The sequence below is a fragment of the Caretta caretta genome, chromosome 25 (assembly GCF_965140235.1).
Source record: "Caretta caretta isolate rCarCar2 chromosome 25, rCarCar1.hap1, whole genome shotgun sequence".
Lineage (NCBI taxonomy): Eukaryota > Metazoa > Chordata > Testudines > Cheloniidae > Caretta > Caretta caretta.
Genome location: NC_134230.1, coordinates 7,392,245 through 7,408,098, shown reverse-complemented (window position 1 = coordinate 7,408,098; position 15,854 = coordinate 7,392,245). Strand labels below are relative to the sequence as shown.

The window sequence follows — 15,854 nt, the reverse complement described above, 5'->3', positions numbered from 1 at the left end:
CAAACCCTACACCCCCTTTCCTGAGGAAGGCTTGATAAAAATCCTCACCAATTTGCATAGGTGAACACAGACCCAAACCCTTGGATCTTAAGAACAATGAAAAAGCAATCAAGTTCTTAAAAGCAGAATTTTAATTGAAGAAAAGGTAAAAGAATCACCTCTGTAAAATCAGGATGGTAAATACCTTACAGGGTAATCAGATTCAAAACAGAGAATCCCTCTAGGCAAAACCTTAAGTTTTTTGAAGACACAAAAGACACAAAAACAGGAATATACATTCCATTCAGCACAGCTTATTTTATCAGACATTTAAACAAAACAGAATCTAACGCATATCTAACTAGATTTCTTATTAGCCCTTTACAGCAGTTCTGGTCTGGTCCCGGCAAAAGCAACACACAGACCGAGAGAACCTTTGTTTCTCCCCCCCTCCATCTTTGAAAGTGTCACGGAGTCCCTGGGCGTTGCTCTGGAACTGCCCCCCATGAAGCCAGTCAGGACTCTGGGGCAGTCGCCTTCCTGTGAGCAGCCTGTCTTCAGGACACAAAGCTCACACAGCTTCCACCTTCCTGGGCCTGACCTCGGAGCATTCAGCATCCTCTGCTCCTCCGTGCGCTTCCCACAGCGAGTCCGCTCAGGCGGGGCTCCTGGGGAAGCCAGAGGGCCCTGCCCCCCAACTCCGCAGTCAGACGGGACTCTCAGCCAGCCAGTAAAACAGAGTTTTATTAGACAACAGGAACATGGTCTAAAAAAGAGCTTGTAGGTGCAGAGAACGGGACCCCTCAGCTGGGTCCATTTTGGGGGGCAGTGAGCCAGACAACCACGTCTTCCCTTCACTCCATGTCCCAGCCAGCCCCAAACTGAAACTCCCTCCAGCCCCTCCTCCCCTGGGCTTTGTTCCTTTCCCGGGCCAGGAGGTCACCTGATTCCTTTGTTCTCCAACCCTTTAGCTCTCACCTTGCAGGGGGGAAGGGCCCAGGCCATCAGTTGCCAGGAAACAGGGTGTCGGCCATCCTCTGTGTCCAGACTCCTGCACACACATGCTGTCTAGGGCTCTGCAGTGATTATACACCCTTACCCCACCACCTAGATACTTAAGAACTGCATAGGGGAAACTGAGGCACCCCCACAATATTCGGAAGAAACATTAAGAACAGTCCCACTTCGTCACAGAAAGTATCTCGTTCCCTCATTGGTCATTGTGGTCAGGTGCCAGCGAGGTTATCCTAGCTTCTTAACCCTTTACAGGTGAAAGGGTTTTTCCTCTGGCCAGGATTTAAAGGTGTTTACCTTTCCCTTTATATTTATGACAGTGAGAGATCACTGAAAACCCAGTTCACCATGTGATGGGCCCTGCCTAATTCATGGGCCATTCTGGTAAGTTTCACGGTCGCAACATTTTAAAAATCTTGAATTTCACAGTGTCTGATATTTAAATCTGAAATGTCAGGATGTTGTCACAAATCATGAACATGCATTAAAAATATAAACACGTGAAGCCCGTGCGTCAGCGTGTCGCAAATTGGGGGGGTCCCAACCCCAAAGGGGGTCTCAAGGCTATTGTGCGGGGGGCGGTGTCATGATAGTGTCACCTTTACTTCTGCGCTCCCTTCACAGCTGGGCGGCTGGAGAGCGGCAGCTGCTGGCCGGACACCCAGCTCTGAAGGCAGAGCAGCCACCGGCAGCCGTGCAGACGTACGGGTGTCAATACCGTTCCCCCCCCCACACACACACACACACAATAGCCAGACCCTTCATGGTCTGGGACAAGTTTTTCACAGCCATGAGTTTGGTAGGGCCCTAACCATATGTGAGGTTCTATTAATTGCAAATGGTCAGAGACTTACCCCTGGGTCAACATGTATCTCAGATCCTACCCAAATATCACACTGTCAGCCAAGCCTTACTGAACTAACTGAAGCTTTATTAAGACGAAACGCGTTATAAATGGTTAATAGCTCACACGCAGACAACCGATTGCAAAGTCCTTACAGCAGGGTTGTGCAGCAATGGACAAGATGCCTGGCTTGTAAGGTCTATCTGGTAACTTCCAAAAGATTGGCAGGTCCTCAGTCACCGCTTGCAATGTCTGGCTCAACCCAGGTGCATGGAAACTGACTGGCCCAACATGGAGTTCAGGGTCACATGAGCATGGAAATTTAGTGGGAAAAGATGGATCCTTAGGTCACATGTCCTGCGCGGTTTGCTAAATCACAGGGGGTGGCCCTTGGCTCCTTGCTGACTGAAGCATCCACAGGACAGGCCCGACTGGGCAGGAGGAGTCTCTTCAATGGCCCGCTGGGAGAGTGGCGTGGCCCACTGGGCCCCCAACACAGAGCCGGCTAGCCCTGATGGAGCTCCAGCTGGGGGTATCAGCTGGGAACACAACACACGTGTGCGGTACGAAGCTGTGGCCAAGAGTCATAACTTCACATCTAAAGCTGATACAGGCACATAAACTGTCAGACGTCGCCGTTCATAACTTGTCTATCGATACCGTACATGACGGGAGGTGGTGGAATCTCCTTCCTTAGCGGTTTTTAAGGCCCGGCTTGACAAAGCCCTGGCTGGGATGATTTAGTTGGGGATTGGTCCTGCTTTGAGCAGGGGTTGGACTAGATACCTACTGAGGTCCCTTCCAACCCTGAGATTCTATGATTCTATGATTCTAAAACGCCCGCGGTGAGGCCCGTCCCTCCTCACAATCATGGGAGACGTGGTGAAGGTTCAAGCAGCAACGTGAACTGGCTGTGAAAGCTGCAGGGACTGGCAGAGTGGCAGATGACCAAAAACCACTGATGCTGCTCCTGTTGGGGGTCTGGTGCAGAAATGTTGGGCATATGTGACAGGTCTATGTGAGGGACACAATGCTGGTACACGCAATACATACATGCAATGGGTCTAATGCTGGGTATATGGGACGGGTATATGCCCTGTGCATATGTGATGAATATAGCACTGGGTGGATGGGACAGGTGCAACGCTGGCTATATGTGATGGGTACAATGGGGGGCGGGGGGGCAGGAAAATGGCTCCTGAAGCCAACTGCCCGCAGCATGCAGAGCAGCAGAGGAGGGGCCCTCGCCCCCACTAGCTGCGAAAACACACCCAGGGCAGAGGTCGCATGCAGCAGCTGGGGTAGGTCCCCCACGCCCGCTGTCGAGGAGCTCGGTGCGCATGGGGCTGGGCGATCGGGGAGCCTGGGGAAGGTTCTGCCCCTGGGTTTAAAGGGGCAGGCACATGGGCGGAGATAGAACGAAATGGGGGGAGGTTGCGAGGGCCCACGCAGCCTCCCTCAACTGTCCCAGCAACAGGGCCGAGGAACATTGCCCGGGAAAGCCCAAGTGTCCCTGAGACAGAAGTGTGGGCAGAGTGCAACCAGCTCTTCCTAGCATGGCTGGTGCCTGCAATCCCGACCCGGATCCTGAAGGGCCGGGGCAGGAAGGGGCTCTGTCTGGCAGGGCGTGTGGATGGGGCCGATTGCCCTGGGGCCGGGGCAGGAAGGGGCTCCGTCTGGCACGGCGCGTGGATGGGGCCGAGGCAGGAAGGGGCTCCGTCTGGCACGGCGCGTGGATGGGGCCGATTGCCCTGGGGCCGGGGCAGGAAGGGGCTCCGTCTGGCACGGCGCGTGGATGGGGCCGATTGCCCTGGGGCCGGGGCAGGAAGGGGCTCCGTCTGGCACGGCGCGTGGATGGGGCCGATTGCCCTGGGGCCGGGGCAGGAAGGGGCTCCGTCTGGCAGGGCGCGTGGATGGGGCCGATTGCCCTGGGGCCGGGGCAGGAAGGGGCTCTGTCTGGCACGGCGCGTGGATGGGGCCGATTGCCCTGGGGCCGGGGCAGGAAGGGGCTCTGTCTGGCACGGCGTGTGGATGGGGCCGATTGCCCTGGGGCTGTGGCAGGAAGGGGCTCCGTCTGGCAGGGGGTCCGTACTCCTGAGATGCAGCTTCTCCGCTCACAGAGTCTCTGCCAATGTCCCCAGCAGGCTGCCCAGCGCCGCAGCGGGCAAAGTCCAGCCCCTGCAGCCTCCAGCTCGGATCCTGGCACCCGGGCAGACCCTGACCAGGAGTCACAGCGGCTGCTGCCCAGCCCCTGTGGTCTCTGCAGCACCCCAAGCTGGAGGAAGAGATTTGACTTCAGCTTCTTTTTTATCATCACTGGTGGCTCGACCCCATCTTCGTGCTCTGTTTCCTGGGCTGAAAGAAGCAGGAATTCCTCTCCTGCTGCTCCCAGTCACAACTGCTACAGCTGAGCATATTTTTTCCTCGTTGAATAGAATTTTGTGTTCTGAAAGAAGTGGCCTCCTGCCTGATCCCGTGAATGAACTCATGAGCGTATCAGCTGAAGGCGTGGAAGTACCGGACACGCGAGGAGCCATCAGAGATGACCGCATGGCATTCAAGAAGTTCATTAACAGAGTTGTGCAAAATTATAACAAGAAACCAAGAAGGCTGTAGATGTCGTGCTTCATAGAAGGCTTGAGTAGCCGACTTTAATTTGTGTGATGATTTTAAAATCTAATAAAATGGTCATGAAACATTTTTCCATTTTCACTATGGTGCCTTACAGCCCCCCTTCACCCTCATGGTCTCACCCCTCATCGGCCCTGACCACCCTCCCTGTAAATTTGAATACCACACCCCAATTTTAATTCCTGGGGAAAACACTGCATGCAAGGTCTGCATGGGCCACATGCATGGACCCAGCCCCTCCTGAGGACCCCCCTTCCTCAAGCAGGCAGGACCGAGCTGACCCACTCATGAGTGGGAGTCACTTTCTGATGGCTGAGCTGGTAGGACGCTGTCCGGGCTTGACTGGCTGGTTGAATGGGCAGGACCATGCACCCTGCAGTGTGTAGCATGGGGCCCAGCAGGTGGAAGAGCCTGTGGGGAGGGTATTTCCTGGCTCTGACCAACACTCCAGCCCCCAGCTCTTCATTCAGCTTAGAAATTCACTTTATTTTATGCTGTGTTCCCATGATCAGCTTTGACACAAGCCCCTTGAGCTGCACGGGCCAGTGCATCTAGGGTGACCAGACATCCCGCCACTAAGGGCTTTGTCTTATATACGCAACTGTACCCTCCCCCATGAGAAAAAAATGTCCCAATTTCCCACACTTGCTATCTGCTCGCCCGAAGTGCGGCCTATGGAGCAATGGGCTCAGGCTCTTGGCACACTCAGGCGGACGTCTCTTTGTCAGTTACACTTAACTCACTACATCCTGCTCTTAGGCTTTTCTTCATAACCACACAGGCCAAAACCCTTTATTATCGTTGTTATTCGTGTAAATGCAAGTACAGATTCTGGAGCCCAGTTCTGCAGCATCGGGAGGGACGGGGGAACTCTGCAGCCTGTGAACAGGTGGGGCCTGGTAGGGGCCTTTGGGGGAGAATCCCCTCCAGGGACTGGCTCTGGCTCCCTGCTCCACAAAGGCACCGCGCACCCCCGTGGCTGAACGACCAGGGAAGGGGAGAGGGGGCCTGTCCTGCACATGGTTGTGATGTGGGGTCTGTGCCCGCTGCACCCCTGGGCCCTGTATGGCAGCACGCAGGAGAGAGCAGCCGCATGGGCAGCCTGCATGGCCCAGGGGAGGCTGCTGCGTGGGTCAGGCCGGCTGCTCGCCCGTGCTGGGACAGGGAGGGGCCGGGCGGAGCTGGGCAGAGATGCGGGGAAGCAGCGAGTTGATTTGTGTGCCGGGCAGCCCAGCAGGGTACCGTGGTCTCCCATCCCACCAGGTTCGCTGGCTCCTCACAGGGAGGTCGTTTTATTCTCCTTCAGCTCCTCCTCATTGTCCTCCTCCAGCACCAGGTTGTCGTAGGGGTTTGAGACCGTCCTGCTGAACAGGAAAGACAGCGAGGAAATATGGGGTCCCAGGGCAGGGCTTGGGAGGGGGGTGAATGGGCAGGTCCCTGGGACGACGGGTGATGCTGAAACTGTGTTCGTATCCCTCGGGGTAATGGCCGCTCGCTGGCTCCCCGGGCCCCGCTCCCACGTGTTCAAAGCACAGCTTGCCTTGCCCACACTGGGGCTTTAACACGTTCGTTAGAATCCCCCATGGACACGGCGCTTGGCAGAGCCGGGCCAGTCACTGGCTATGCGGCGGGCGCCCTGAACAGTGGGGCATTGAGGTGCCTCCGGGAAGGGAATCGTCAATCATGGGAGGGGGTGACCGCCGCAGAGCCAGGGAGCCAGCTGGTCGCTGTCCAATGAGCTCCATCTGCCTGTTCCCATCCCAGCAAGCCAGTGGCTACCTAGTGCCTCCCATTTGCCACTGCACTGCTGGCCACAGCGGGGATGGAACCCAGAGCCTCCTGCTCCATAAAGCTCCACCCCGAGCAGCAGGAGGATCCTCACTAGCCATTAGCAGTATAGGGTGCATGACACACAGCTGAGCAATCCCAGTTCCCATCAGCTGCAAAATCCAGCTGTGTGGAGATCTCCCCTCAGAGAAGGCACCTGCTTGTCACGGTTCCCACTGAGGAGCTGAGACAGGCACTGTGAGCGGCCCTCACCTTTTATATCTACCCAGCCCACTGCGCACCCACGAGCATCTGCAGGTACCCACACACATACACGAGCACGAGCACACGCAGGCATACACCTGAGCACATACACACGAGTATGCACACAAACACACACACACAGGTGTTGCTGCCGGGAGCCAAGCTTGCTTAGTGGCTGGGGCCCTGCTGGCTGCTTGGCCTCTACTCCCAGCTCTGCTGCCAATTCCCTTCCCTGCCTTCATCACCTTTGTCATGCCTGTGAGTGCCCTGGGCAGGGCTGGCTCTGCGTGGGTGTCCCTGGCATACAGGGCATCTGAGCTCACTTGGGACCTCTAGATGTTACAGACGCTCCTGTTGCCGGGAGATGCGTGTCCAAGCCACGGGCAGAGCCCATTTCATAGGGCCAATAGGCACAACATATGGCAGGGCAGGGTATTCATGGGGGTCCCCAATTGGGAGGGATCCAGCCAGAGCCCTTATCTGGCCCCATCCCATCGGCCTGGGGCACCCCACAGTCGCCAACATATTCGCCCTCACAGCCCCTGTGGGGCAGGGCAGGGTCGTTACCCCCTTGTACAGATGGGGACTGAGGCCCAGAGAGGTCTGGCCCAAGGGAGGGTGTAGCAGAGCCGGGAATTATAATCTGATTGCCAGGCCGGCACCTGACCACTAGGCCACCCTTCCTCCCAGGCCCAGCTGCACCTCCCCAGAGCGGTGAGGTCAGGGTTCGCTGTCAGGGCTGGGAATTACCACATGAGGCAGGCACCAGGAGCTCTTACACTGATGCCAAGTCCAACCGCGACGGGTCCTGCCCTGCCTTCCCCTCCATCTCCAAGCGCAGGAGGCCAATCCGATCCACGCACAGGGAAGGCCAGGGACTCGCCCCAGGCCATGCGGCAGAGCCAGGAACATCGGCCACCCATGCTGCTCACTTGGCCACCAGCCCACACTGCCTCCTCCCCGCACTGGCTGAAGTGAGCACCAGGAGAGCGGGCGCTGCTCAGCCCTGCCCTGCCACCAGAGTCATTGTAGCCAGTGAAAATGGGGGGGCATAAACCCCACAGAACCCCCAAAATGTCGCTGCGCCGGGGCTGCAGCCAGAGAGGCGGACGCTCTACCTGGATTGGGCAGGTTCTTCCAGCGGCTCCTCCTCGTTCCTGAGAAAAGAGCAAGGGGGACAGGGAGTCAGAGGGCGCCATGCAGCGGGGGAGGCGGGGGGCCTGGGGAGCCCCAGCCAGCGCCAACAGGAGGCTTCCCCCTGACTTCAGCGAGCCTTGGTACCACGTAGCCGCTGTCCCCAAGGCAGCGGGGCCCCCGTCCAGCTCTGGATAAAGAATGCGCCCGTCCCAATGCCCAGTCGAGCGCTCAGAAGTGCAGCTGGTGGACCCCTTTTTGTCTGAGCCAGGGTCCACAAGCAACTGTCCGTTTTGCTGAACTTTCTTGATTTCCCAGCGGGAAAATGGATGTTTCCGTGCCTGGCTGCCCACCAGTGGCTCTTGTCCGCTTTCACTCTCTGCCAGAGAAACTGTCAGAAGCCCCCAAGGGCAAAGAGCCCAGGTGCTCAGCCGTCCCCTCAGAGCTCTCTGCCTCGCCAGCTCCCACAGCTGTGGGTTGGCCAGGGGTGAGTGCCCCCAATTGCTGCCTCTCCAGCCCAGGGGAGGGGTCAGTTTCATGAGTGAAATTGACAAGAGCCATCCAAGCCAGCTGAAAAATACAAACATTTTCCCATGAAGGTATTTCTGTTTTCCCGTCAGCTGTGCTTGAATTAAGACATGCCAGCGCAACAATCGGCCAGGCCAGGCCACCTTAATTCAGCCCCCTTGCTAACGGCACACAGGAGCCAGCTCTCGGGGGTCTCTGTCCAGTGTCTTACACACACGAAAAGAGCCATTCTCCTCTTTCAGGCCTCTGCCTCCTTCACTGTCCGTCCGGGACGCTGAATGAGGCAGGGGGTCCTGGAGGGCAAACAGCGCATCATCCGGTTGGGAAAGACTGTATTGTCATTAGAGCTGGCTTGGTATTTTTCAACAAAATGGTGGTGAGGGCGGGCTGGGGGGGTGTTAGAAACGGCCAACTCATCAAAACCAAAATGTTTCACAGAAACGTTTCCGTTTTGACAAACTTTCAGGGAAAGTGTCTTGGGTCCAGGCTGGAATTTCTGGCTAGGGAGCAGCCCTCACCCCAATGTGAAGGCTAGCTTAGTGGGGCGGGGGTGCTTATCTGTGATGGAGGAGAGCCAGGTGCGACGAACTGGGACTGTTCTTAATGTTTCCTCTGAATATTGTGGGGGTGCCTCAGTTTCCCCTAGTCAGTTCTTAAGTATCTAAGTGGTGGGGTAAGGGTGTATAATCACTGCAGAGCCCTAGAGGGCAGGTGTGTGCAGGAGTCTGGACACAGAGGATGGCCGACACCCTGTTTCCTGGCAACTGATGGCCTGGGCCTTTCCCCCCTGCAAGGTGAGAGCTAAAGGGTTGGAGAACAAAGGACTCAGGTGACCTCCTGGCCCAGGAAAGGAACAAAGCCCAGAGGAGGAGGGGCTGGAGGGAGTTTCAGTTTGAGGCTGGCTGGGACATGGAGTGAAGGGCAGACGTGGTTGTCTGGCTCACTGCCCCCCAAAATGGACCCCGCTGAGGGGTCCCGTTCTCTGCACCTACAAGGTCTGTTTTAGACCATGTTCCTGTCGTCTAATAAACCTCTGTTTTACTGGCTGGCTGAGAGTCACGTCTGACTGCGAAGTTGGGGCGCAGGACCCTCTGGCTTCCCCAGGAGCCCCGCCTGAGCGGACTCGCTGTGGGAAGCCAGAGGGTCCTGCGCCCCAACTTCGCAGTCAGACGTGACTCTCAGCCAGCCAGTAAAACAGAGGTTTATTAGACGACAGGAACATGGTCTAACACAGAGCTTGTAGGTGCAGAGAACCGGACCCCTCAGCGGGGTCCATTTTGGGGGGCAGTGAGCCAGACAACCACGTCTGCCCTTCACTCCATGTCCCAGCCAGCCTCAAACTGAAACTCCCTCCAGCCCCTCCTCCTCTGGGCTTTGTTCCTTTCCTGGGCCAGGAGGTCACCTGAGTCCTTTGTTCTCCAACCCTTTAGCTCTCACCTTGCAGGGGGGAAAGGCCCAGGCCATCAGTTGCCAGGAAACAGGGTGTCGGCCATCCTCTGTGTCCAGACTCCTGCACACACCTGCCCTCTAGGGCTCTGCAGTGATTATACACCCTTACCCCACCACTTAGGTACTTAAGAACTGACTAGGGGAAACTGAGGCACCCCCACAATATTCAGAGGAAACATTAAGAACACCATGACACCAGGGTCAAGTCCCTGCTCCAAATTAGGCAGAACAGGGACCTACAGCTGGGATTCCCACATCCCAGGGAAGTGCCCGCAGCAGTGGGCTATTCTGGGTGGGGCCACTCTCTTGGGTGGTTTGGGGTGACAAATTTGGAAAGGTTTCGTTCTCATTCTGACATGGAATGAGAACAAATCCGGCACTTTGCCATTTTCTGCTACCTGAAATTCTCATTTCTGACCAGCCGTACCCCCGGTGTGAATGCTCCAGGGGGATGAAGTTAAATAAAAGCAGAAACTGCATCATGCATGATCATAACAATCGTCCCCCAGAGAGCCACAAACAGGGCTGCCACCCAGGACCTTTAGATCCACAGCACAGATCCTCTGCTACTTAAACTTAAGGAGTAGGGAAGCTAGCTGAGGTAGTAGGTTGTTATCCTCCATCTGGACCAGTCATGTGAGGGCACCTGCTAGTGGCTCACACAACTATTTACAAGCCAGAAGAAGAATGAAGGGAAGCTGGAATGGTGGGTGCTGCTCCTGGCTCTCCAAAGGAATATCATCTAGATCAGGGGTTCTCAGTCCATGGATCGGGACCCGAAATTGGGTCGCCAGAATGTTTGAGAGGGTGGCCTGGCAGCTCCTGGCAGCTCACCCCCTGCTCCAGCACTGCAACTCCGGGGTTCCAGGGTCACTCGGGTTTGGCCCAGCTGTCATGACGCCGGGAGCCCGGGCAGGCCAAATCTGAGCGAGTGAAACTGCCATCCCGTGAGCCGGGGCACAGCTCCACTCACACCAGTCAGGGGCACGGGGCCAAATCTTGCAACCCCCAGAGCTGAGAGCCAAGCCCGGGCAGCCCCACAGCACAGCACTGTGGGGTGAGTGCTGGGGCGGGGCAAGATCCAACTGAAACCACCCGGGGCCTCCACCCCCGGCCTATTTACTGGGTCACACAAGTCATAGCCATTTACAGAGGGGTCGTGAGCCCACAAAGGTTGAGACCCCTGGTCTCGTGTGTGCAGACACCACAGCCAAGCATTTCCATTCAGGCTGGTTGCTCGGAAAGGCCAGTCGCTGTGTGGGTGACACTCGACTAGAGACGGCTCTGCCTGATGTTCCCCCTCCGCAAAACAGGACGGGGCCTGGTACTTGCCTGCCTCTGACAGGTGCTGTGACGTGCACAGAATTATTAACTGAGGCTGGGGGAGAGACAGGACTAGAATCCACCGTGTCCTGCTGGCTCCCTCCCAGCCCGCCTTCCTGCTGCCGCTTGTCCAGAGCTCAGGCTCTGTGAGCCTGGAGCACGTTCAGTGCAGCTGGAATGGTTAGAGACTTCAGCAGCGAGCTTCCTGCAAGCTCTCCTGAGCATGTGCAAATGGCAAAAACTTGGCCAAAGCCGGATGAGTTTTCATGGGCTCAGCAAAAGGCACCTCGCTGAACCAAGGATCGTACCCCTGCCAGGTGTTTATGTTCCTGTGCCAGAGCATGGAGGCGCTGGAGTTCTTCAAAGGAACGGGCAGGAAGGACCCTGGCAAAACCACCTAATTTCCCCAACCTTGTTCTCAGAAAGGCTGGACTGTATCAAGCCCGACACTGAGACCCAGCTGGAAAATTTCAGCCCAAACTGGTAAAATTTGTCAACGTTATGAGCAGCTGAAAACAGGGGCTGATAATGGAAAACATTAGGCCACCTTCACTACAGGTGGCACTGCCCATTTTGCCTGCAATAGCCTGGCGCAGCAGGGACTTGGTACTTTGTACACACTCTGTGCCCCGTGCTCCCTGAGGCAGCAGTACGAGCAGAATGCAGAGCCCAGGTGTGTCCTGATATGTGGAACGAGCCACAGATAAGCACCAAACTGCTGATTCCAGCCCTGGAGACACCAGAGGGGAGGGTGAACTTCACCAGGCAGCGGGCTCCACTCCCAAGATGACAGGGAGCTGATGCATTGTGCCCTGTGACAACACATTTTGTTCAAGGATCTCAAAAATGTTTTACAAATATGATTAGCGATCGCATAGAGCGTCCCGGTGCTGTGTGGACATTGCCTACAGCACCCATTCTCCCAGCCTCCTGGGGGGCAAGAAGCTCTGTTACGCTCTTCATATAGATGGGGAAACGGAGGCACAGAGCGGGACAGGCACCTGCCCACAGCAAGTAAAGTCATTTGCCCCAGGCATGTCACTAGCACAGCTAGGAATGGAACCGAGGAGTCCTGACTGCCTGCCCACCCTGCTCCAACCACTAGATCCCACTCCCCTCCCAGAGCTGGCAGGAGAACCCAGGAGTCCTGACTCCCAGCCCCTGCCCCCGCAACCTACACTAGTCTAACCAGCACTGCCTGCCGGTCACAGCTCTTTGTGGTCTCAGACCACCCCAGTCAGTGACAGTGGAGAGCAGGTGAGGGGGCCAGAGGGCCCAGGAGAGCGGCAGGCGCTCTGCACCACGCAGGATTGGGCCGAGGGGAGGGTCTTGTGGCCTATGCCCCGTCAGACAGGGAGCCCACCTGCGCTTCTTGTAGCACCAGACTCTGTTGATGATCATCAGCATGACAATGATGAAGAGGAAGACCACGACGGCCGTCAGCCCCACCAGCCAGGGCTGCAGCGTCCTGGAGCCCGCAGTGGTGCCCTGCACTGCGCCTGCGAAGCCAAAGGGAAAGACTCGTTCTGGAGAGGGCCTGGAGAGGGAGCTGCAGCTGGATCGGGGGAAGCTGGTGCCCAAGGGGGGTCCCTGGATTGCTTCAGTGATTGCCTCAGGGGCTTCAGCCTCCAGCTCTACTCATGGGCCGCAGTAGTGATCTGCGGGGACTGACCCTCCCAGGGTGTCTCCAGCACCCCACAGCCCTGCTTGCTCCAGCAGTCCCAGCCCTGCAGACTTCCCAAAGCCCCCCACCCCCCAGCACAGAGATGAGGCCAGGGAGCCCGTGCCTGGGGCCCAGAGAGGCAGGGACGGGCCCGGTTCAGACCCATTTCCTGCTCCCCTCCTGCCAGGCTGCCCACCCCATGCTCTCCCACCCCCCACCTCGGTCTCAGCTGGGCGGGGGCGTCCCTACCGTCCTGGGCCTGCGAGGAGGCGATGAAGAGCAGGGAGAACAGAACAGCGCGCAGAGGAGACATGATGCCCGGCTCACGCGGTGGCTGCCTGTTCCCGGGCACCAGGTGCTGTCCCAACCCAGGGGCGGCACGGGGATTGCGTGAGGCTAGCGGCTGTCCCAGCAGACAGAGCCCACAGCCAGTGTGGGGAACAGCCCGTCTGATGGCTCAGGGACGCCAGCCAGTGGGTTTATTGTGCTCAAGAGGGCAAATGCCAACTTGTGTTTTAAAGGTACCATGGCAACCAGATTCCTTTAACCCTTTGCAGGCAACCGAGACAGAGGAGGAAGCAGAGAAAATCCCAGGTTCCAGGCCAGGCCCTGCACAGAGAGCTGGCTGAAATTTTTCAGGCAAATCGTTTATTTGCTGCTTAACGCCAGCTCAGCCAACCCGAAATGTGCCATGCATGTGACACGGTCAGTTCCGGCCGGAAAACACTCTGCAGGCCAACCAACTGGGCAGCGTTTGTCCTAGCCAGTGCGGGGCACGGCCCAGGATACTGGAGACCCCCATCTGAGCTGCCCTGAGGAGCGAATGGGGGCTGTCCATGCCAGACCCCCGGGGGAGGCAAAGCCACTCCCTCTAGCTGCTCACACAGTCCCCTCCTCCCAGCCCTGTGCACCCCGCTGGTCAGGCGGAGCCAAGCGGCCAGCTCTGCTCCTGAGCCCCAGGGGCAGGTGGCAGGGACAGGCCCTGGCTCTGTAGCTCAAGCGGCAGCCGCTCATGCTCTTCGCCCCCGAGGTCCCCGGTTCAATACCCAGGGGGCTGGCGAGGTAGCAGCCACCCTCGGGTGCTGTACCCCTCCTCCCACCAGGGGAGCCGCAAAGAGGTGACTGCTGGGGGGGACAGCTCAGCTCTCCAGGGAGCGGGGGCCTTTCACCACCCTGGGTTCATGTGACGCATCGATTGTGCTAAACATTAATGGTGTTATCTGGGTGCCCTGGGGTGACTCACGCTGGCCAGAGACTGAGTGCCAACTTCCCTTAGCGATGCCCGGTTAGCGCCCCTCACTTGTGCATGCAAACCCCACTCAGCGTTCGTCACGCTGATCGTGGTGTGGCCCCCTGGGAACAGAGCAAACAGACCCGTCGGGGGCAACGGTCGAACCCAGCAGCGGCATGATCCAGGGGTGGGGAAGTGCCGCAGAGGGGATCAGCTCGGGGGGCAGGGGAGGAGAGGGACAGAGGAGCAGGAGTGGGGTGAAGCTGAACAAACAGCCAATCAGCAGAGGAAGTCCAATCAAAACAAAGCCATAGACACACACACACCCCAGCTATGGAGGGTTTCCCCCTTCGCACCCAGGCCCACGGTGATGCCCCCTTTGGGGCACCAAGTCTGCAGCCAAGGGATGGCACGTGCTGCCCCCTTTGTCTGTCCCCCCTCTCCCCATATGTTCTCCCAGCCCGTGGGCCCCTTGGTTTGGGGGCTGAGTCTTCAACTGTGGGCCAAGGGCAATGGGAGGTGGCAGCCGGCCCTGGGGAGCTCAGACCCATCCCTGCGGCAGGAAGCTGTGCCCCTTGGGGAGGGGGGTGGCATGGGGGCAGACAGCCAGCCAGCCCGCTGCAGTTTGGACTTTGATGTGGCCGCCGAGTGCCCCGAGGTAGCCATGCCAACGGTGCCAAAGTACAGTCAGAAATAAACGCTGGGCGTCTTCCGAGCATCCCGCCCCTTTGGGAGGAGTTGGCCTCTGGCCCATGCTGGCACTGGGGCCAGGGCATCTCATCACAGGGAGGCAGGGGGAAGTGCTGGGACTTGCATCCCACATCACCAGGAGCAAAGGGCAAACTTCTGGTCCCACTGAGGCCAATGGGCATTTGGCCACTGGCTGGCCGGGAAGCAGTATCTTCCGGCCAAGCGACACCCCCTCCCCCAGAGCAAGCCCCATGCACCTGGCTCCTGCTTCTGGGGCAAAGCCCAACCTGGAGCCCTCGTGGAGTATCTCCCCTTTGGTTATTCCTGGAAGGGTCTTTCCCCTGCAACAGGCTGGTACAGACAGTAAGGTTGCCAACTTCCTAATCACACAAAACCCAAAACCGAACACCCCTGCTCTGCCCCTTCTCTGAGGCCCTGTGACGAAGCGGGACTGTTCTTAATGTTTCCTCTAATATTGTGGGGTGCCTCAGTTTCATCCGATGAAGTGAGCTGTAGCTCACGAAAGCTTATGCTCAAATAAATTGGTTAGTCTCTAAGGTGCCACAAGTCCTCCTTTTCAGTTTCCCCATGCAGTTCTTTAGTATCTAGGTGGTGGGATAAGGGTGTATGATCGTTGCAGAGCCCTAGAGGGCAGGTGTGTGCAGGGGTCTGGACACAGAGAATGGCCGACACCCTGTTTCCTGGCCACTGATGGCCTGGCCCTTCCCCCCTGCAAGTTGAGAGCTAAAGGGTTGGAGAACAAAGGAATCCGGTGACCTCCTGGCCCAGGAAAGGGACAAAGCCCAGGGGAGGAGGGGCTGGAGGGAGTTTCAGTTTGAGGCTGGCTGGGGACATGGAGTGAAGTACAGACGTGGTTGTCTGGCTCACTGCCCCCCAAAATGGACCCAGCTGAGGGGTCCTGTTCTCTGCACCTACAAGGTCTGTTTTAGACCATGTTCCTGTCATCTAATAAACCTCAGTTTTACTGGCTGGCTGAGAAGTTGGGGGACAGGACCCTCTGGCTTCCCCAGGACCCCGCCTGGGTGGACTCGCTGTGGGAAGCGCACGGAGGGGCAGAGGATGCTGAATGCTCCGAGGTCAGACCCAGGAAGGTGGAAGCCATGTGAGCTTCTTGCCCTGGAGACAGGCTGCTCTCAGAGAGGAGACTTCACCAGAGTCCTGCCTGGCTTCGTAGGGAGCAGTTCCAGAGCATCGCCCAGGGACTCCATGACAACTGGTGTTAGCGGTGGGATGTACTGCACCCCATGGATGGCACTTCCTGCAGTAACTGACTGGGGAGCAGTAAAACAAAGGGGGATTGACAAGGACCAGGCGTG

The 15,854-nt window shown here is 57.6% G+C and overlaps 2 protein-coding genes across 3 annotated transcripts in view; one reads left to right on the top strand and one right to left on the bottom strand.

The window, feature by feature from the left end:
* NFIC (nuclear factor I C) overlaps positions 1–4,538 on the top strand; it is a 169,375-nt gene extending 164,837 nt beyond the window's left edge. The window contains exon 11 of the mRNA XM_075123095.1: positions 4,273–4,538. Coding sequence (XP_074979196.1) covers positions 4,273–4,287 — 15 coding nt within the window. The 3' untranslated portion in view covers positions 4,288–4,538. The remainder of the gene's footprint in view (positions 1–4,272) is intronic.
* A 691-nt stretch (positions 4,539–5,229) lies between these two features.
* On the bottom strand, positions 5,230–13,084 carry SMIM24 (small integral membrane protein 24). 2 transcript variants are annotated; one of them, XM_048831093.2, is made up of 4 exons: positions 12,846–13,084; positions 12,297–12,432; positions 7,618–7,656; positions 5,230–5,832 (listed from the first exon to the last, which is right to left on the bottom strand). In XM_048831093.2, the coding sequence occupies exons 1-4, from the start codon at positions 12,907–12,909 to the stop codon at positions 5,745–5,747; spliced, it is 327 nt and encodes a 108-aa protein (XP_048687050.2). In that variant the 5' UTR covers positions 12,910–13,084; the 3' UTR covers positions 5,230–5,744. The 2 variants fall into 2 exon arrangements, with proteins under 2 accessions (XP_048687050.2, XP_048687051.2); XM_048831094.2 differs by having other exon boundaries at positions 5,230–5,829.
* Between the last annotated feature and the right edge of the window lie 2,770 nt (positions 13,085–15,854).

Excerpts from the sequence above, each read along its gene's own strand:
- SMIM24 (XM_048831093.2), bottom strand. The coding sequence starts at position 12,909 with ATGTCTCCTCTGCGCGCTGTTCTGTTCTCCCTGCTCTTCATCGCCTCC. Across the intron at positions 7,657-12,296 it reads TGGTGCTACAAGAAGCGCAG|GAACGAGGAGGAGCCGCTGG; the intron begins GTGGGCTCCCTG and ends CTCTTTTCTCAG. Across the intron at positions 5,833-7,617 it reads GAAGAACCTGCCCAATCCAG|CAGGACGGTCTCAAACCCCT; the intron begins GTAGAGCGTCCG and ends TTTCCTGTTCAG.